Source organism: Culex pipiens, chromosome 3, assembly GCF_016801865.2.
Source record: "Culex pipiens pallens isolate TS chromosome 3, TS_CPP_V2, whole genome shotgun sequence".
In the NCBI taxonomy this organism is placed as follows: Eukaryota; Metazoa; Arthropoda; class Insecta; order Diptera; family Culicidae; genus Culex; species Culex pipiens.
Window position 1 is genome coordinate 104,694,240 of NC_068939.1, and position 20,934 is coordinate 104,715,173.

Consider the following 20,934-nt stretch of genomic DNA (forward strand, 5'->3'; position numbering starts at 1 on the left):
GAAAATCTCGACTTCAAATATTTTAGCATGTCAATACGATTCCCTCGAACAAGAAAAACTGTTGGATGACTTGTTTTTACTATATCCTTGTATTTGAGCATCATTTTAGTTTCATTTGACCCAATGTCACCCCCTCAAAGATTGGGTAAATTTTCAAACGATTGCCATTTAAGGTAGAGTCCATCAAATTACACCATATTTTGGGAAAATGTTTGTAAACTATCTAAGAACAATCCTACGATAAAAGATTTTCGATGTTATTCAAATTGTTTTTGTTATTAAGAAATTACGAAAGTTGTATCGTTTTTTGACCCATAGTCACCTCCACTGACGGTACTTATAATTATAGAATAGGCAAGAGTAAGAAAAAGTTTTCAAAAAACTTACAGAATGTTTATTTATTTTATTTCATTTATTTTTGCTTTTCTTTGACTTTTTACACAAATGTTGCAAGAAATAAAGTTGATTCAATGGTGCCATCGTTTTTTCAATGCTTTTTGGAGGTTGGCTAGAACTTTGTAAAAAAATTGCATCGGCCAGATGAAGTGTGTTAAAATGAATAGACAAACAAAATAAAAATGTTTTGTTTTTATACAAAATGATTCAAGTATCCTGTTTTATTCACACCAAAAAACCATTCTAGAATGTCAACAACCTAACAATGTTACATGAGTTATACAAATAGACTTGGACTTTTATGAATTAATTTTTGTTTGTATTGGCATTTTTTACAAATACACGCACTTTTGAAATTATTTACACTTTTAACTAATTTTCTTCTGTTTGATAAGTTTGTTTTTAACATAAAATTTTAAATAAACTAGAGATCTTTGTAGAACTTTTGCAAGTTTTTCGTTATATAAAATGTTGATTAAAAACTATTTTTGTTTATTTCAAGCCTTATTTTTAATAAGGCTAAAAAAGTATTATTATATGTTTAGGGGAGATGGGGGTAAGACGGCCCCCTAAGGGAGAAGTCTCATAAAATTTACACATTTAAAGAACATTTAAAAAATTTACATATTTTGATCTCAAATTACGTACATATTGTTCTACTAGTAGTCTATTATAGAAATGATATAAATTAGTTGGTCTAAAGACCAATTTTCAATACTTTTCAGCAATTTAAAAAAAAATAATTGAAGTCGTATATATATGAAATACGTGCGGTAAGACGGCCACCCATGTCATAACTTTGACTACTCTGAACATTATAACTATTTTGGTTGATAAAATCAAGTTTCAAAAGTGAAGAAAAATGCTAGGCAACCAGCAGTTGTTTATTTACATTTCCAGTCGCAGTTCAAACTGGACATTCGCACTTCAAAATTGCGATTGACAGGTGAGTAACATCGGCTCGCTATGATCATTTTTTGAGTAAATTAAAATTTCCCAAGCCAGTTTGACAAGTCGCAATAGTGCTATCGATAGCAATAATTTAGAGCGAAGTCCAAGTTAGTGAGAATTGCACAATATCAAATAAAATTTACAAATTACGGGTGGCTGACTTACCCCCGAAGGAGATGGCTTTTTTACCCCCAGCTCCCCTAATACATTGTTACAGTTGTGCTACTGTATGCAATTTATTTTCGGAAATATTTTTTTTAGTTTCACTTCTTTTCCGATCTTCAGTCCCAAAATATTGCAAACTTATTTTAAAAGTTATAATAATTAACCAATAATAATTATGAACATGAAGGGGAAATATACCCTTTCTAATCAAACACCTATCTTTGTTATATGAAGAGTTTGATGCTCGATTAAAACACCAAAAATACTATTTAGGCTATTAACTTACCAGCAACAGCACCGCCTCAAGTAAGCACGCAAATTTATGTCAAGATAAAATTTAATGCATTTGTTTACCAAGCAGTCATTTTTTCAAGTTGAACTTTGGATGGTTCTGATAATTTTCCATGTTTTCCAACTATTTGAACCACACAAAAAAACATATTTCCACACCAAAGTTCCTATTCTAAACATATCTGTGAGCAGAAGTTGTAAAATGTATAAACGCTTCAAATTTTGAGTTTTCCCAACTTTTTGAAATTATTGCTCAAATTAATGGATGGAATGCAGATATTTAATCATTCTAAACGGAATTTTATAGCAAAATGACTTTTTTATAAGCCCTCTTATTGACAAAAGCAACCAACGGGTACCCAATGGGTTGTTCGTCTTGCCCCACTAGTTGAGTAGAATGTACGGAAATTCAAAAATTTTAAAATCAATTTTTTACATAAAAAACAGGATTTTTTAAAAACTTGTTCTAACAAAGTCTAAGTCAAGACCTAGAATAAGAATATTATAATAAAATCCGACAGATTTTTTAAACTTTTGAATGGGTTATAACGAGCATTTTCTTAGCTTGTTACACTTGCCCCACTTTCCCCTATTTTATTCAAAACCAATGTTATGAAAGCGTTTTAAACATTGATTTGCACTGGGAAGAAAATGGAAAACGTAATAGTTTGTTTTTTTTTTTTCTTGTAAAATTATTCAAAATCCTACTGTTAATCACTGAGCAATTTGACGTCCGAGAAAACTTTATTGAATGTCGCATGTATAGTTCTGAACCGGCCTTTATGGTATCTACAGAGAAGTTTAATTTTGTAAGATTTAAAATTTGTTTGGTTCAATATAACCCCTTTTTGAGTAATTTTACAAAAAAAAAAGCAAAACTGATAAGAATTCCACCGGTTCTTGATGTAAGATTACACTTTTTTCTGGCACAAAATCTGGTACCTTTCCCAGATGTAATATTACTATAAATTTTTGCTGTTAACTAAAGTGACAAGCAAAGTCAGTTCGGCTTATGGTAGTTAAGTTTAGCAAAATTGGTCTGAAATGATTTCCCTGATGAGAGGATTTTTATTCATATTTTTTTTTCCAAAGTGTTCAAATTCCATGGTACGATTTTGAAAAACGTACCATGAAATTTGAACACTTTGTTCGTGGTTCCGAATTTCATGAACGCTTGTTCACGATTTTGAGAACTCATTTTTCTTCGTGTATCCAGCATGTTGAGGCTTGTTTAAAAATTTAAGCAAAAAAAAAATAGTCAGTACTTAGAAATTTTGGAAACTGTAATTGCAAAATAATTAGCCTGGTGTACACGGCGAAAAAAGAGTTTCCAAAATCGTGAACAAGCGTTAATGAAAATGGGAACCTCGAACAAAGTGTTTTAAATCCCATGGAACGCTTGTTCACGATTTTGGGAATTCTTTTTTCTCCGTGTATATTGCATTTTAAAACCCTCTTTCCATTCAAATGTTGAAACCATGGCTCGTAATTTCCATTGTTAAACTTTTTTCGCCATAAACGGCATAAACTTTAAAAAATATTTGCCACGGTCTAACAGCTTAAACATATTATTCATGTTTGTACCAAGTTTTGTACATTCTGTTCAAAAGTAACCGTTAATGATAGTCATCGGATCACCAGAGAACAGTTATTGTTACAAAGTGCAATTATTCGCTGAAATACAGAAATTGCTTCGTTATCGATTGTTACACACCACACTGCGTTTCCACAACCTGATCCCATTTGTGCTCCGCAAAAATTAATCAAAGTTATTATGTGCACCGACCCCGTCATTAATCTGTATCGCCGCTCTGTTCGTTTTCAGATGGGATTGGACCGCACGCAAAGTATCCAGTAATTGTGTATATCCATGGTGAATCGTACGAGTGGAACAGCGGCAATCCGTACGACGGCTCAATCCTGGCCAGTTACGGCCGGGTCATCGTGGTAACCCTCAACTTCCGACTGGGCATTCTGGGTGAGTTGTGGTGGGAGGAGGCGAATGTGTTTCCTCTGTTTTGCGGTTTTTATTTTCATTAACGCCCGGAATCCATCATTGGCAGGTTTTATGAAGCCCGGCATTAGTGACCACACGACGAGCAATTTCGGCTTGCTGGATCAAATTGCGGCATTGCAATGGATAAAGGAAAATATTGGCGCATTTGGCGGCGACAACAAACTGGTGACGGTGATGGGCCACGGGACGGGTGCGGCCTGTGTCAACTTTCTGATGGTTTCACCTGTTGCCAAGGGGCTTTTCCATCGTGCCATCCTGCTATCCGGCTCGGCACTGTCCGATTGGGCACTCACCCAGCATCCGCTGCAGTCGACGATGCAGGTGCTGCAAGGTCTCAACTGTCCACTGAACGGTGACAACGACGAGGTGGCGGCCTGTTTACGGCGGAAGCGATACAGCGAAATTCTGAACGTGAAAATTGCCTCACCACAATTTTCGACCCGCTTCGGACCGATTGTTGATGGATTGGTCATTCCAAACACACCCCACAAAGTGATGGGCCAGTACAGTGACATATTTAGTGGGTAATGTTCAATGATTTATCGTGCATGGGCACAGTCAGATGGTATTATTTCTCCTCCTTCCTACATTCCCTTCCCACAGGTACGACCTGCTGTACGGGATGACGGAGCTGGAGTCGTACAATGTCCTGAACGCGGTGGCCCTCACCTACGGGCTGCTCGAAAACGAACGGGACAATTTACTGCGGTTCTACATGCAAAACCGGTTCGAGATCCGCCCAGACCTGGCACTGGCCGCCACCCTTAATGAGTACGTTTGTTCACCGCGTGCCAATTTGCAATAAATTCAATCACTCGCCTCACTTACCCGAGTGCTACCTACAGACTGCTGCTGGTGATAACGTTCTATTTCCATCTATTTTACTCTATGTTTTGCAGATACACCGGGATACTCACTGATCCGAACAAATCGCTCGCAGATATTCATCGGGACACGTTGTTGGACATCTTATCTGATGCACGTGTTGCCGCGCCGATGCTGCAAACCGGGCTGTACCTGGCCAAGGTCAACCCCAAGTGCTACATGTACGTGTTTGCACACAACAGCGAAGCCGGCGAGTACGGGAGGGTAAGTTTGCTTTGGGGTGCGTCCTGCCCATAGGCCGTTTCCGAATGTTTGTCGAGGCGCTGAAATGCAACGCAATACCGAGAGGTGTCTTTATGGGGGCGTATGGAAACATTTGGCTTTGTTATCAGAAGAAACAACAACATATCGTCAGCTGTGTGCTATCTTGTGACAACGACCATTTAGTACTTTTCGAGAAAATCGATTTTTAAAGATTGATGATAAATATTTTCAAAACTATGAATGATAGAGCCAAACTTTTTAAAGCAATCGGTTCGTATACTATCGCTTAACAAACGCTCCAAGTTTCAACTAATTTGGTTAGCCCAGTTAAAAGATACAGTAAATTATGTAAACAAAAATCTGAAAAGCACGTGTCACAAGTGTGTTTCGAAAGTAAAATTGTACTACGTGTCACAAGTGTGCACAGAATTTCCATACAAACTAAAATAGACTTAAAACAATAGTTTAACCGACTTAATCAGTATATTTTCAAAACCAAAAGATTGTATTGCCTTCAGAAAATGTGTATCAACATAAATTTGTGAAAAACAAGAAATTTTTTCCACATTTTCCAACAACATGTATGACGTGTCACAAGTGTGTACGATCATTTTGATGATAAATTGGTCTATGTCACAAGTGTGTATTGCGATATCCGGGAAACGGAAGAGAGTTTCCAATTTCGGGTTAAAGCATCTTGTAGTGGTTGTTAAGTATAGCAAAACGTCATCATTAACTCATTTTCGACCAAAATGTTCTATGTCACAAGATAGCACACAGCTGACGATATGATTGCAGTTACTAGAGTAGAATATCCAACATTATTTGCTGTTTTCGCCTTATTTACTTTATTTATCCCATCCCATCAAATGTTAAAACCATACATTTTAAACATATTTTTGATTGAAGGACTGCAATTAATTTGATTTAAAGTTGCAATTTGAACTGACCAGGATTTTGATTTAAGAGGCAGTATTTGTAAATATTGCTCGGTGTGTTCTAGAGGTCGTATCGAGGTGCTCCGATTTGGATGAAACTTTCAGCGTTTGTTTGTCTATACATGAAATGAACTTTTGCCAAATATGAGCCCTCTTCGACAAAGGGAAGTGGGGTAAAACGGGCCTTGAAGTTTGAGGTCGAAAAAACATAAAAAATCTTAAAATTGCTCGCATTTCCGTAAAACTTCATCAATTCCCACTCTCTTAGATGCATTCAAAAGGTCTTTTAAAGCACTTCAAAATGTGCCATAGACATCCAGGATTGGTTCGACTTTTTCTCTTAGCTTTTGCAAATTACTGTTAAAAATGGATTTTGACAAAGAACTTTGTCCTAAGGGCACTGTCTACGGGTGTCAATCCAAAATTTCGCGAAGCGAAAGTGTAACGATTTTCTGTCGTTTTTCAAATGCTTATATCTTCCCCCCCATTCAAACAATCTTTATGTTTTACACACCAAACGAAAGGGGAAGTCTTAAAGTACAAGTTGACTACCTCACAAAGTTGATAAAACTTTGTTAAAGTACTTAAAAGTTAAGATGAAAATAAAAAATGAATGCAAGAAAAATCCCGGCTGCTGATTGGCTGAAAGCACGTAGCAAATGTTGCTTCCTCTCCTGCTTTCGCAAAACTCTCACGCGAGAGCTTGGCACCACTGTTGCCACATTTCATGCGAACTATATAAGCTAGCACTTAGCCTCAGAAAATTTCAGTGCCTATCGCGGTTTCGTCAAAGACGGATCCACGGTGGTAATTTTATTGCTCACACACACACGCACACATTGAACGACACAGTATGTGCACCAAATTGGGAGGGATTCTGTTCTAATGAAGATTGATAGGAAGGTGACCGGAAAACCAGAATAATTTGGGGCAATGGGGTTGGGACCACATTGGTAGAACATTGGCCACACCCGGAGTGGCCATGGCCCTGGGGAAGGTTCTTCCGGGGGGACATTTACCGAACCATACGACTTGGGGCAATATGGGTATCAAAATTCATGGTTTTTGAAACTGGTAATGAAAATGGCCATTTCGACCGGATTGGCCACACCCGGAGTGGCCAGTGCCCTGGGAAAGGTTCTACCGGGGGGACATTAATCGAACCAGAGAGTAATCGAACCATACTTAGGGCAATATGGGTATCAAAATTCATGGTTTTTGAAACTGGTAATGGAAATGGCCATTTTGACCGGATTGGCCACACCCGGAGTGGCCATAGCCCTGGGGAAGGTTCTTCCGGGGGGACATTTACCGAACTATACGACTTGGGGTAATATTGGTATCAAAATTGCCCCAAGTCGTATGGTTCGATTAATGTCCCCCCGGTAGAACCTTTCCCAGGGCACTGGCCACTCCGGGTGTGGCCAATCCGGTCGAAATGGCCATTTTCATTACCAGTTTCAAAAACCATGAATTTTGATACATATATTGCCCCAAGTCGTATGATTCGATTAATGTCCCCTCGGAAGAACCTTTCCCAGGGCACTGGCCACTCCGAGTTTGGCCAATATCCTATAAATGTGGTCTCAACCCCATTGCCTCAAATCATTCTGGTTTTCCGGTGACCATCCCTACAATCTTCATTAACACAGCATTCCTCCCAAGTTGGTGTACAAACTGTGTCTTCCAATGTGTGCGTGTGTGTGTGTATGGGCAATACAATTACCACCGTGGATCCGTCTTCGATGAAACCACGGTTGGCACTGAAATTTTCTGAGGCTAAGTGCTAGCTTAAATAGTTTGCATGAAATGTGACAACATGGTGCAAATTTTGCTTCCTCTCCTGCTTTCGCGAAACTCTCACGCGAGAGTTTGGCACCACTGTTGCCACATTTCATGCGAACTATATAAGCTAGCACTTAGCCTCAGAAAATTTCAGTGCCTATCGAGGTTTCGTCAAAGACGGATCGACGGTAGTAATTTTATTGCTCACACACACACGCACACATTGAACGACACAGTATGTGCACCAAATTGGAAGGGATTCTGTTCTAATGAAGATTGTTAGGAAGGTCACCGGAAAACCAGAATGATTTGGGGCAATGGGGTTGGGACCACATTGGTAGAATATTGGCCACACCCGGAGTGGCCAGTGCCCTGGGGAAGGTTCTTCCGGGGGGGCATTAATCGAACCATACGACTTGGGGCAATTTTGATACCCATATTACCCCAAGTCGTATAGTTCGGTAAATGTCCCCCTGAAGAACCTTCCCCAGGGCTATGGCCACTCCGGGTGTGGCCAATCCGGTCAAAATGGCCATTTTAATTGAAAAAACGAAGTTGACTTTATAGCTGTCGGCCACCATTGCTAGTACCAACCACTAGTGTTTTCCTTTTAACTACAAGGACTTCGCCGCCCTGGGCTCCTAAGTGTTTGAGTACGGCACGGAGCGACGGCGCCGGATACCCATATTTACACTTAGAATTTTAGAGCGCCCGCCGCGGGATTCGAACCAGCAACCTCTGGATTGTGGGTCCAGTGCGCGGTCCGATTGATCCACACGGGCGGGACATTTTGATTGCCAGTTTCAAAAACCAATATGAATTTTGATACCCATATTGCCCCAAGTTGTCAAAAAAAAAAATCAAAATCAAATCAAATTATTCGCTCTACAGCTTTGCCATGGCGTTCTCGATTACGAGATTCCTACTCGAAACTAAGTGTTCGAAGGCTTGATTGTTGAGGCAATTGCAAACCTCTTTTTACACCTAAACTTCCATCCACCCCGGGATTCGAACTGACGACCTTAGGATTGTGAGTCCAACTGCCTGCCAGCGACTCCACCGAGGCAAGACTCAGGGAGACGACTCCTACACCTGGACTGAGCTAACGACCTAACCTTTTTAGGTTAGTTCGGGGCCAACATTTACTTCCCGTCCGACGGAAGGCGTGATCAGACAAATCTCGTCTCGAAAAATGCCACCGGGACCGTCTGGGATCGAACCCAGGCCGACTGGGTGAGAGGCAATCACGCTTATCCCTACACCACGGTCCCGGCTTAAGTTGTAAGGTTCGATTAATGTCCCCCCGGTAGAACCTTTCCCAGGGCACTGGCCACTCCGGGTGTGGCCAATCCGGTCGAAATGGCCATTTTCATTACCAGTTTCAAAAACCATGAATTTTGATACCCATATTGCCCCAAGTCGTATGGTTCGATTAATGTCCTCCCGGAAGAACCTTCCCCAGGGCCATGGCCACTCCGGGTGTGGCCAATGTTCTACCAATGTGGTCCCAACCCCATTGCCCCAAATTATTCTGGTTTTCCGGTGACCTTCCTAACAATCTTCATTAGAACAGAATCCCTCCCAATTTGGTGCACATACTGTGTCGTTCAATGAGTGCGTGTGTGTGTGAGCAATAAAATTACCACCGTGGATCCGTCTTTGACGAAACCGCGATAGGCACTGAAATTTTCTGAGGCTAAGTGCTAGCTTATATAGTTCGCATGAAATGTGGGAACATGTTGCAAATTTTGCTTCCTCTCCTGCTTTCGCAAAACTCTCACGCGAGAGCTTGGCACCACTGTTGCCACATTTCATGCGAACTATATAAGCTAGCACTTAGCCTCAGAAAATTTCAGTGCCTATCGAGGTTTCGTCAAAGACGGATCGACGGTAGTAATTTTATTGCTCACACACACACGCACACATTGAAAGACACAGTATGTGCACCAAATATTGGCCACACCCGGAGTGGCCATGGCCCTGGGGAAGATTCTACCGGAAGGACATTAATCGAACCATCCGACTTGGGGCAATATGGATATCAAAATTCATGGTTTTTGATACTGGACATGAAAATAACCATTTTGATTGTGGTGACCACAACCTAGAGTGGCCGGTTCCGTGGCATTTTCCGAACCATACTTGTTTTGGCAATATTTTCGTGTTTTGGCAATTTATTTCCATAGAGGTGCCAAAGATTGGAAACATTTAATTAGAATAAATTGTTCAGGATTAAATAAATAGGCAATGATTTAAAAATAAAATGTAATAGAACAATTTTTTAGGAGTTTTGTTTAAAGTTCTTTGTCATATTGGTCATGTAGAACATAACCACCTGCACCTTTTTTTAAAACCTTAATATCTTTTTGCAACAGCCTCCAACACCCATACTCCCATAGGTCAAAAGATAGGTAATTTCATGCACTATAAGCCTGCGGTATTAACTTTTTGGCCAATCGCAGTTTTTCTCATAGTTTTTTTTCCATTTTTCTAGAACAAACATTTTACAACGTTAGTTTTTGCCCTGTAGGCCAAGAAGACGGCACTTTTTGGACTCAATTTTGTCATATTCGGAATCCTCGGACATTTTCACGTAAGTGAGAAGTATTGAAGTTGCAATCTTGTTGAAAAAAATAATTAAATAAAACATTTTTGAAAAAAAAATTGATTTTATGTAACCAATGATCAATACGTCAAATGCAGTATCAAGTAGGCGAAAACCTGTTTTACCCCTAATCCAACAAATTGTTAAAAAATATTTAGATTCATTCTAAATGGCAATTTTTCCAATCAAATTTACAACTCCAATGCTTCTAACTTACGTGAAATTGTCCGAGGATTCCGAATATGACAAAATTGAGACCAAAAAGTGCTGTCTTCTCGGCCTACAGCGCAAAAACTAACGTTGTAAAATGTTTGTTCTAGAAAAATGGAAAAACTATGAGAAAAACTGCGATTGGCCAAAAAGTTAATACCGCAGGCTTATAGTGCATGAAATTACCTATCTTTTGACCTATGGAAGTATGGGTGTTGGAGGCTGTTGCAAAAAGATATTAAGGTTTTAAAAAAATCCATTTTTAACAGTAATTTGCAAAAGCTAAGAGAAAAAGTCGAACCAATCCTGGATGTCTATGGCACATTTTGAAGGGCTTTAAAAGACCTTTTGAATGCATCTAAGAGAGTTGGAATTGATGAAGTTTTACGGAAATGCGAGCAATTTTAGGATTTTTTATGTTTTTTCGACCTCAAACTTCAAGGCCCGTTTTACCCCACTTCCCTTTGTCGTAGAGGGCTCATATTTGGCAAAAGTTCATCTCATGTATAGACAAACAAACGCTGAAAGTTTCATCCAAATCGGAGCACCTCGATACGACCTGTTACACATTGGTGTAAAACTCGCTCTTAATTCGTTAGGTAAATCCAGTTCCTTAATGACTCAGGACAAAAGTCGTAAAGCAATCCCTCGGGTGGAGATTTTGCCTCAATTTTTCACTTTTTTCCTCCACTTTCAGCTCTCCCAGAGTGTCGTAGGCGAAGATCTGGCGTATGTGTTTGGAGCTCCACTGGGACCAGTGGGACCATTCCAGACCCATTACAACGCGAGGGAGCGGCTTTTTTCGGAGGCGGTTATGAAGTACTTTTCCAACTTTGCACAAACAGGGTGAGTGTGTTGGTTGCCGGATGAGACAAAATCAGTTTTAACGCTGTATCATTGTTTCAGAAATCCTAAAGCTCCCTGGAAGGATTTGTTCCTCAATTTAAATCCGGAGGACTGGCGCTACTTTGACGTTGATTGGCCAGAGTTTAACAGCGTGAATCAAAGTTTTCTACACCTTGGTTTGACACCGGTTGTCAGCCGTCACTATCGCCAGCAGTACATGAAGTTCTGGAACCAAAAGCTCCCAGAAGAGCTGAAGCGAATCACTACATCAAAACCATACTCACCGTATTCGGAGTTTATAAGTCCACCGGATCGTCGCATGACGACGTCGAATCCCGAGTTTGTAACTGGTCACATAAATTTGTTTCCGATAAAGGTAGACATCGAGAGACCTACCGAAGATCCCTTCAAGGCACTTGTGTACAAGATGAAAGACGCCCAAGTGGGTGCTCCGGCTCCGGCTGCAGTTGGAATGCCGGCAGAAGCGCCCGCAAAAGAAGCTCCCAAACCAGCAAATGTGGAGCAAGAATCGGAAAATTCCGAAATGATGAAAACTGAAGCATCTCTCACACTGTTGATAGCGGTGGCAATTGTGTTTTTATTGTTTAATATTTTCGTAATCGTTGGGTATGTCATCAAACGCAATGTTGGCAATAAGAAGGTGAAAAGGAAGTTTGACGATACCATCCTGGAGAGCGCTGCGTCAATGAACGAAAAACGATCGAAACTTAACGAGACCGAAGAGAGTTATATTTTAGACATGATGCGAAAAACGAATCCATACGAGGCAGTAGTGAAAGGCAATAATTTCACACTGCAGCGCCAGTTCAGTGAAGATACTGTGGATTCTCATACGAAAGTTTGCGACTGGATTGCGCAAGATTACGGCGCTGGTTGTCCGAATCAAACCCAGTGCGAAGGGCTCGGATCGATTCCGTCGTGTAACGCGGCCGCTTTGAATGTGCCTCACAAGATAAGCGTTGCAATTGATGCCACACCACAGGCAAGAAGTAACAGCGTTTTGCGTCAAGAACCAATAGAAATAACGAAAGCCAAATCCTTTGAGTATGCCTCACCAAATGATTATGACGAAAGTGTTAGCCAAGACTCTCCGACCGACTCCGACATGCGACAACAGTGCTCAAGCTCAGGATCGTCATATTCCTACAACGATTGCGACTACAAAATCGAACCCTTACTGTCCAAGTCCGATGCGAATCCGATTTATAAAAATTATCCATACCAAACAACGGAAGATGTAACCAGTTTTATTGAACCGGGAGACATCAACGTAACCTCGAGAGAAAAGAGCCAAGAGAAAGATCCGCTGTCCCCAGAGGAAGCGTTGAAAGTAATTCAGAGAAGAAATTTTCCCAAAGTACTTCCGGATTATCCGAACGGAGTTGCTGGCATAACAGCTTCCATGAAGCGGCGATCTTTGCCTCCACAAGCATTCATGCTTACTAATTCCCACAGTTTGCGGAGGGAAGGCAATCGCCTTATTCCGGCACCACCACCCCGAATCTCATCGACCCTGGGAAGGAGATCTTCCAAGCATCGATCCAGCAACAATTTCCTTAGTTCTCCACCAGTGATGGCCGAAGAGCCACCAATTGAGGAGGAGCCACCGATAACACTCAATACACTACACGTGGGGCCTTTGCTTCCGAAGCACCAGGAAAACACCTATATGACCATGTCACGGCAAAATTCAGCCGAAACAGACCAGGAACCACCGAGTGAAGAACCTGCTGTCGACATTATTTGTATCGAGCACAAGCCCGAAAGTCATTACAGCTACATTAAGCCACCCAGTATGATAAAACTTCCGTCGTCGTTCAAAGCGTCCCCACCGAAAGAACTGGCACGGTCGGAGAGTCAGGAGATGTCACGGCAACAGCCGGTTATGCGTTCCAGCAGTACCACCATGCATCGGGAGCTAAGTACAGAGTCATCGGCCACCGATACAACTTCCGGGTCAACTGGCACGATAAAAAAGATTTAGAGATAATCCGTCACTACAAATGAGTGCACTTAATTTTTATTCTGACACCAGAACATTTGTGTATACATCACCGGATTCATTATATTTATACACATTGCAAAGTATTTATTTATCTAAGCCACCTTCCCTTCCTCGTCCATACCGATATAATTCCGATCAATCTATTTATTTTAAAACTGCAACTCGTACTAGTAAGAAACTCATCATCCCAAAGTCAGTGATGGAACTTTATTTGGGTTTGATGTCAGCGATCGGCAATCAGGATGATTACTTTTATAAAGTTGTAAACACTGAAAACACACACACACACATACTCTACACTCGACTACTAAAGAATAGTTGTAATGCTGGAATAAACACACCGTAATGGGATTTTAAAGTAAACTTTTTTTTTTATTATCGAACAGAAATTACACAGATGACAAACCAAGTGGACAATTTTTTGGTGACCAGCGATGGAATAATCATCATCAAAAGAAAATCTTTGTATGTTCATCAAGAGAAAAAATCCAAAGGGAGCATAGCTCTCCTCTCTCGCGCACGAATGATCGGTAAAAGGAATCTAAAAAAATCATCATCTTGATTATTCTGCAAAACATCTTTTTCACTACTACACTTGCACGTGTAACGTCACGCGTCGAAAAATTGCCTGTCACATGTTTTAGATGGGCAATGTGTGTACACAAAGTTAAATAAATAAGTTTAAGTGGTGCTGGGAAGGAAATTAACCAAAAATCATCAGCAGATTGATTTTCTCGAAGAATTTCGCGAGCGATTTTCTTTTGCGCAATTCGCCTCCTTTCTCTTTCGCGGGCGAAGGATGTTCGCAAGCGAAATTGATTGTTTTGCGATTTTTCCATCCCTGTTGGTGACAAACACAAAAACGTGATTGTCTCAGAATAAGTACTTGATTTTGCATAATAGCCGAAATTATGGGCAGTAATGTGATGGTTGCATTATGTGTAACTGTGCGTGTCATTTTAATTTTAACTAGTTTTTTTGATCAAAAAATTTGGAAGTAGGTAAATGAACTCAGAAACAATTTTATCTATATTTTCATAATCATAAGCTAACAATTTTTTATTTTATTTTTATTATAATTTTGCATGCAACTATCCTCAAAGTATACGGCAACAGTCTAAATCTTCTTTTAAGTTTGAGCTAAAAAGTAAACGGATATAAGTTTCAAATGATGAATGAAAATGAGCTTTTTGCTCTCAATTCGAAGAGAAGCTTTGGAGAAGCGAGGGTTTTCCTTGAAACATTTCTGAAATGTTTCGGGAAATTGGACGGATAGAACTCTGAGCTGCTGCATTCTGTTCGTGATTTCTTGATCATTGGTGGGTGGTATGGATGAAATGTTTCAAAGTTAGCTATGGAAATACTTCTGGTTTTAGCTGTATGAACAATAGAGTGTAACAAAAATTTACGCTCCGCCCATGACTTGTGATTTATCCGGTGAAGCAATTTTTACAAAAAGAATCATGTTTGAGGTACTTTTGCAATTAAGAGACCACCGGAGGCGGAAAATCTGCTACGGGCTTTTCTTACACGTTTGACCTCAGAACTCAAAAATGGCTGAATGAAATGCTTTGAAATCTTCGGGTCTCCTAAATAGATCAATTTTGAACATGTAGAAAGGTTGTATGTAGAGATTTGAGCACTCTTTCTATTTGAAACCTGTTGTTGAAATTGGTAAAATTGCGCTATTTTTTGGTTGAAATTGGAGTAGAATGTAGGTGTCCACAAATCGGTTCATTTTTTCTTAGGCATGTATAGGCTCTTTGGAATTGTCAAAATCTTACGGAGGTACAGACGAAATAAAAATGTTGATTCATTCAACCACGTTGCAGAAAAAGCTGTTCAAACGGAGGAAGATTTTATTTTTTCATACATTGATTCCACCATTTGAGAACCACTGTTCGTTGTTGATTTTCCCCTCTGTCAACGGGTGGCGTCGCGGCGCAGCCATAGTTACCATGAAAGCAAGTTTGTTACTCATTTGTTTACAATCAAAGGTTTGCTTTCAGAATGTTTCGAGTAATTTTAGGAATGTTCCGGATTATGGACCGCGCCGTACAAAAAGAAGACTTTTATATCGGAAGTCCCAACGCCGAGAGATTGTGGGGCTCTAGTGTAAATTCAAGCAAAGTGTTTGTAAGCTTCTACAGCTCGGTGGTGTCGGTTTTACTGAATGGTCTTTCCGTTCTGGAACTGGAACCAGCTGTTGTACGCGTTCAGATCGCCGCATGTGGCAGTGGAACGATCCTGGAAATTTATTCTGCAGTTTCGTTCAATACTGCGTGAATGACCACTATACACAGAAAAAAAAATCATGGTAATATTACATCTGGGAAGGGGTACATCTTTTATGTCACAAAAAAGATGTAATTTTACCTCTGGAAATGTGTTATTTTACCACTTTTCTGTTGTAATGTCACTTTTTCAGTCTAAATTGAGGTAAAATTACATCATAAAAGAGGTAATATTCAACCTTCCAAAATTACAGCTTCCAAATTTACATTATTTTTTACTGTGTACCACTATACGTGTTATTTGTTTTTCTAGTTCAGGTGCGGCGAGAAAAAAAAGGGGGATTCCTTACGAGGCCGTTTTAGGGACTTCCGTTGATGGGCTCCTTTGACCCAAGGCTTTAGCAGACCCCTATGGATGACCGACTACGGCAAGTACAAAAAAAAAAAACAAGAATGTGTCCACTTGTCACGTGGTATGGCCACGTTCTTGTTAGGAGTGCCGTTTGAGTTAGGGCTGCGTGACACGTAATAGCGGACGAGAAGTAACCTTGTGTGCCCCACGGATGAGCACTTGGGCGTGCGACGTTCAGTTTGGGTGTTTGGCGATGGCATATCCGTTGGGTCTTGACCTGTCCTGATCAGAGCGAAGAAGTTGACAGTTATGGATTTGTAAATTCTGTCAGGACTGTGGAGTCCCTGATATGCGAGTAGTAACATCTCTTGCAAGCAGATAGCCTGGAGGACAAGGATCAGTCCAGAACAACCGACCATCATGGTTTATGATAGTGAACATGAAAACTGGAATTTCGATAGAATTTTGAGTGGAGGATTGACCGATGCACTCAGCGATGCCCACTGGGAATTTTGACTCGAGTCCCGACGCGATTCAGGCTCGATCTCGAGCCAGATCGACTCGAGACTCGAACCAAAATTCTCAGTAGGTGGGAGGCCATTTATACACCCAGAACTGGGTATCGGCCTACGAGAATATAAAGAGCATGGTTCGGTAGTAACGCGGTACTGTGAACGGATGGAAGGGATAAATCCAGAGATGGCCGAGAGTATAAACCACAAAGGGTTGATTTTCCAAAAAGTTCACCCTTCAAAAAAAAAGTGTCACTAGGGACTATCCACGCAAACGAGAAATCTGTGAGGGTGGCCCTCCCAATTTGTCAATTTGTCAAATTGTCAATTTGTCAATTTGACAATTTGACAATTTGACAATTTGTCAATTTGTCAATTTGTCAATTTGTCAATTTGTCAATTTGTCAATTTGTCAATTTGTCAATTTGTCAATTTGTCAATTTGTCAAATTGTCAATTTGTCAAATTGTCAATTTGTCAATTTGTCAATTTGTCAATTTGTCAATTTGTCAATTTGTCAATTTGTCAATTTGTCAATTTGTCAATTTGTCAAATGGTCAAATTGTCAATTTGTCAATTTGTCTAATTGTCAATTTGTCAATTTGTCAACAACCTTGAAGTGTATTGGGGCCGGCATTACAAAGCGGATTCAATGGCAATTTTTACCCAACTTATGTTAACATATTTCAAATACAAAAATACAAAAATACAAAAATACAAAAATACAAAAATACAAAAATACAAAAATACAAAAATACAAAAATACAAAAATACAAAAATACAAAAATACAAAAATACAAAAATACAAAAATACAAAAATACAAAAATACAAAATTACAAAAATACAAAAATACAAAAATACAAAAATACAAAAATACAAAAATACAAAAATACAAAAATACAAAAATACAAAAATACAAAAAAACAAGATGTTTTTGTTTTTGTTTTTGTTTTTGTTTTTGTTTTTGTTTTTGTTTTTGTTTTTGTTTTTGTTTTTGTTTTTGTTTTTGTTTTTGTTTTTGTTTTTGTTTTTGTTTTTGTTTTTGTTTTTGTTTTTGTTTTTGTTTTTGTTTTTGTTTTTGTTTTTGTTTTTGTTTTTGTTTTTGTTTTTGTTTTTGTTTTTGTTTTTGTTTTTGTTTTTGTTTTTGGTTTTGTTTTTGTTTTTGTTTTTGTTTTTGTTTTTGTTTTTGTTTTTGTTTTTGTTTTTGTTTTTGTTTTTGTTTTTGTTTTTGTTTTTGTTTTTGTTTTTGTTTTTGTTTTTGTTTTTTGTTTTTGTTTTTGTTTTTGTTTTTGTTTTTGTTTTTGTTTTTGTTTTTGTTTTTGTTTTTGTTTTTGTTTTTGTTTTTGTTTTTGTTTTTGTTTTTGTTTTTGTTTTTGTTTTTGTTTTTGTTTTTGTTTTTGTTTTTGTTTTTGTTTTTGTTTTTGTTTTTGTTTTTGTTTTTGTTTTTGTTTTTGTTTTTGTTTTTGTTTTTGTTTTTGTTTTTGTTTTTGTTTTTGTTTTTGTTTTTGTTTTTGTTTTTGTTTTTGTTTTTGTTTTTGTTTTTGTTTTTGTTTTTGTTTTTGTTTTTGTTTTTGTTTTTGTTTTTGTTTTTGTTTTTGTTTTTGTTTTTGTTTTTGTTTTTGTTTTTGTTTTTGTTTTTGTTTTTGTTTTTGTTTTTGTTTTTGTTTTTGTTTTTGTTTTTGTTTTTGTTTTTGTTTTTGTTTTTGTTTTTGTTTTTGTTTTTGTTTTTGTTTTTGTTTTTGTTTTTGTTTTTGTTTTTGTTTTTGTTTTTGTTTTTGTTTTTGTTTTTGTTTTTGTTTTTGTTTGTGAAAAAAGCTCCCAATGATCTTGCGTGGCACCGCGAAATTGTGTTTATTAGTTCATTCATACAATTCATTCCATTGAGCGGCTTATATCTAATGACCATTTCATACTCATCAAAACTGAAGTGGCCGATACGGCAAAGACGCTGTTCGATGTGTCAAAAGTCTTAGGTTCGATTCTCGAGATCGACACATTTTTTTGATACACCGAAACGGTGGTCGCATCATTTTGCTGCAAATCTGCATGAAAGTATATCAGAATCTGCTTGAAATCTGTCTTCATGCATCTTTTGTGATATAGGGTTATGACAATTTTGTCTGTTACTGAAAATTATCGACATTACCGATGGCGGTCTGATTGTTTTGAACAAAAAACTTCTTGAAATGAGGATCGAACAAAAAACTTCTTGGTTGTTAATACAACACGTTACTAACGAACTATTGAGCGCTTGATGAAATGAAATGGACTAATCACAAATATATTCTTCTCTATGATCATATACAAAAAAAAGTGAGAACTGCAGGTCACTGATACATGCACTGTAACTGAAAATCGCACTTTGCTGAGTTCGTTTTCGCACCTTCTCATACTGACTACTACTTGTTATACGAGCTTGATGTAAAATCTGTTATAAAAGGTAAATTTGTTTGTAGCAAATTCACTTTGACAGATTTTGATACCATCTAAGACACACACCCTAGTTTGAAACTGTTCTAAAGTGGTCGAAAGCATCAAAGCTCAGTCGAGACACGCACCACTATAGGCGAGCGGGGGGAGAAGGGGTAGGATTTCAAGTGTGCAAATATTTGGTGTGCAGATTATTTGCAAGGGTGGAGAATTTGGTGCAAAGTGTGCAATACACAAAGACCCAAATACAAACAGTAAGCAATCATAGAATCCTGCTCACACCAAGGAATGTTTGAATAACGAGTGAGCAGGATACTATAATTGTTACAGTTGGTTGTTAGGTCTTCATGAAAATAGTCCAGAGCTGTTTTTCATGCATAGTACTGTATTTTTTCTCTCTTTTCTTCAAAAAAATTGTCACATCCCTGGGCTTTTGTTTTTATTAAAAATAGGGGGGTCTGAGTGTTTTTTCACGTTTCACCTCCATCAAGTTCCACCTTTTCCTTACTACAAGCACAATGCAAAATGTGCTTCAAAAAATATTGATGAAATTTTCATGAATGATAGAAAAGTAGTTATCAAAGATTTTTGAAAGTATTCCTAATATCGAAGCGTATTATACACAGAAAAAAAAATCATGGTAATATTACATCTGGGAAGTGGTACATCTTTTATGTCAGAAAAAATGTGTAATTTTACCTCTAAAAATGTGTAATTTTACATCTTTTCTTGTGTATTGTCGCTTTTTCAGTCTAAATTGAGGTAAAATTACATCATAAAAGCGGTAATATTCAACCATCCAAAATTAAAGCTTCAAAATTTACAGATTTTTTTTCTGTGTAGAAACATCATGTTGTTTGTAATTACGTTTGAAATTATTGGTCTCTCAGGAAAAAAATCAAAATACTACCGTCGCTTGGTTCCTAAAAAAAAAAAACGAAACTATTGGCACTACGCCCCCCGGGGCATGGCCTTCCTCTAACGTGGGATTTCTGCTCCAGCGCCTCTGACGAGACAGGAGAAACCGGGACCGACGTTTTACTTCACCATCCGATAGAAGCTCAGTGGATAAGGCGGGAATCGAACCCGCGTCTCATAGCATCATCGGGATCGGCAGCCGAAGCCGCTACCCCTGCGCCACGAGACCCGCATGGTTCCTCTCATTTCTTTTTTGCACGTTGGAAAAGCATTACGGCCCCTAACTTATATTTGTTTGAGTAGTCAAATTGGTTTACGAATGCCTTCAATTCAGAACACTTATAATTCGTCAGAAAAAAAACTACAGTGTAATCTCTGGCTGTCGATCTTCTCGATATCAATATTGCTGTCAATATTTTTTTCAGTCCCTTCAAATAATTCTATGATTTGATAACTCCCATTCTCGACGGTCCCTTCAATTTCGATAACGAGAGGCTGGCAAATTTACATGGAAACTGTACTATTGGTTTTACCATTATATCACGCTATTTTTTTTTTTTCAAAATGTCCTATGTAGGAAACCCTTGGAGCATTGTTTAGACAACGTACTCTAGAAAAGATGTTTGATTTCATAGTTGTTACGATATTCCCTTGTCAATCACCTAACCTATTGAATAACTGAGATATGTTACAAGAATGCATAATCTTTTCTGTCTCCCAATCAAGCGAGCTCCGCTTATCATTCAAATATATTTTACTTATTTTGTCAAATTCAATTTTAGATTCAAAAAAGAAATCATTTTGAAACACAAATATAGCCATTACAACTACAGATTGTCAATGGAAACAGATTGGTCGATGCATAATAAATCGGCACTGGCAACGTATGTGTCCAGCGCATTTGGATCCGTCAAACATTGGCCAAACTGTTTCCCTTGACAAGTGTGTAATCACCACGTGTGATGTGCCATGTGCGCGCAAGTTGTTTTCAGGTAGGCTATGATTTAGGACAAATGCGTCTTGCTAAATGAGCGTCCTGCTGTTGCGTACTGGAATATTTTCAAAGTCATCAGAGTAGCAATGGAATTTTTGCTCCCTAGCAGTGGTCCCCAAAAGAGAGAAAATCATCAAGTTCCCCGCTCCGGTGGTCTCTTAATGCATTATTTTCA

General features: G+C 38.6%; 1 protein-coding gene across 5 annotated transcripts in view; it reads left to right on the forward strand.

Annotated features, from left to right (window-relative positions):
* The window catches only part of LOC120426524 (neuroligin-4, X-linked), a 41,952-nt gene extending 28,270 nt beyond the window's left edge, over nucleotides 1–13,682 (forward strand). For all 5 annotated transcript variants that reach the window (XM_052709683.1, XM_039591293.1, XM_039591294.1 and 2 more), the window contains 6 exons: nucleotides 3,629–3,781; nucleotides 3,867–4,344; nucleotides 4,424–4,591; nucleotides 4,720–4,909; nucleotides 11,145–11,293; nucleotides 11,354–13,682. In XM_052709683.1, coding sequence (XP_052565643.1) covers nucleotides 3,629–3,781; nucleotides 3,867–4,344; nucleotides 4,424–4,591; nucleotides 4,720–4,909; nucleotides 11,145–11,293; nucleotides 11,354–13,298 — 3,083 coding nt within the window. In that variant the 3' untranslated portion in view covers nucleotides 13,299–13,682. The remainder of the gene's footprint in view (nucleotides 1–3,628; nucleotides 3,782–3,866; nucleotides 4,345–4,423; nucleotides 4,592–4,719; nucleotides 4,910–11,144; nucleotides 11,294–11,353) is intronic.
* The last annotated feature ends 7,252 nt before the right edge of the window (nucleotides 13,683–20,934 follow it).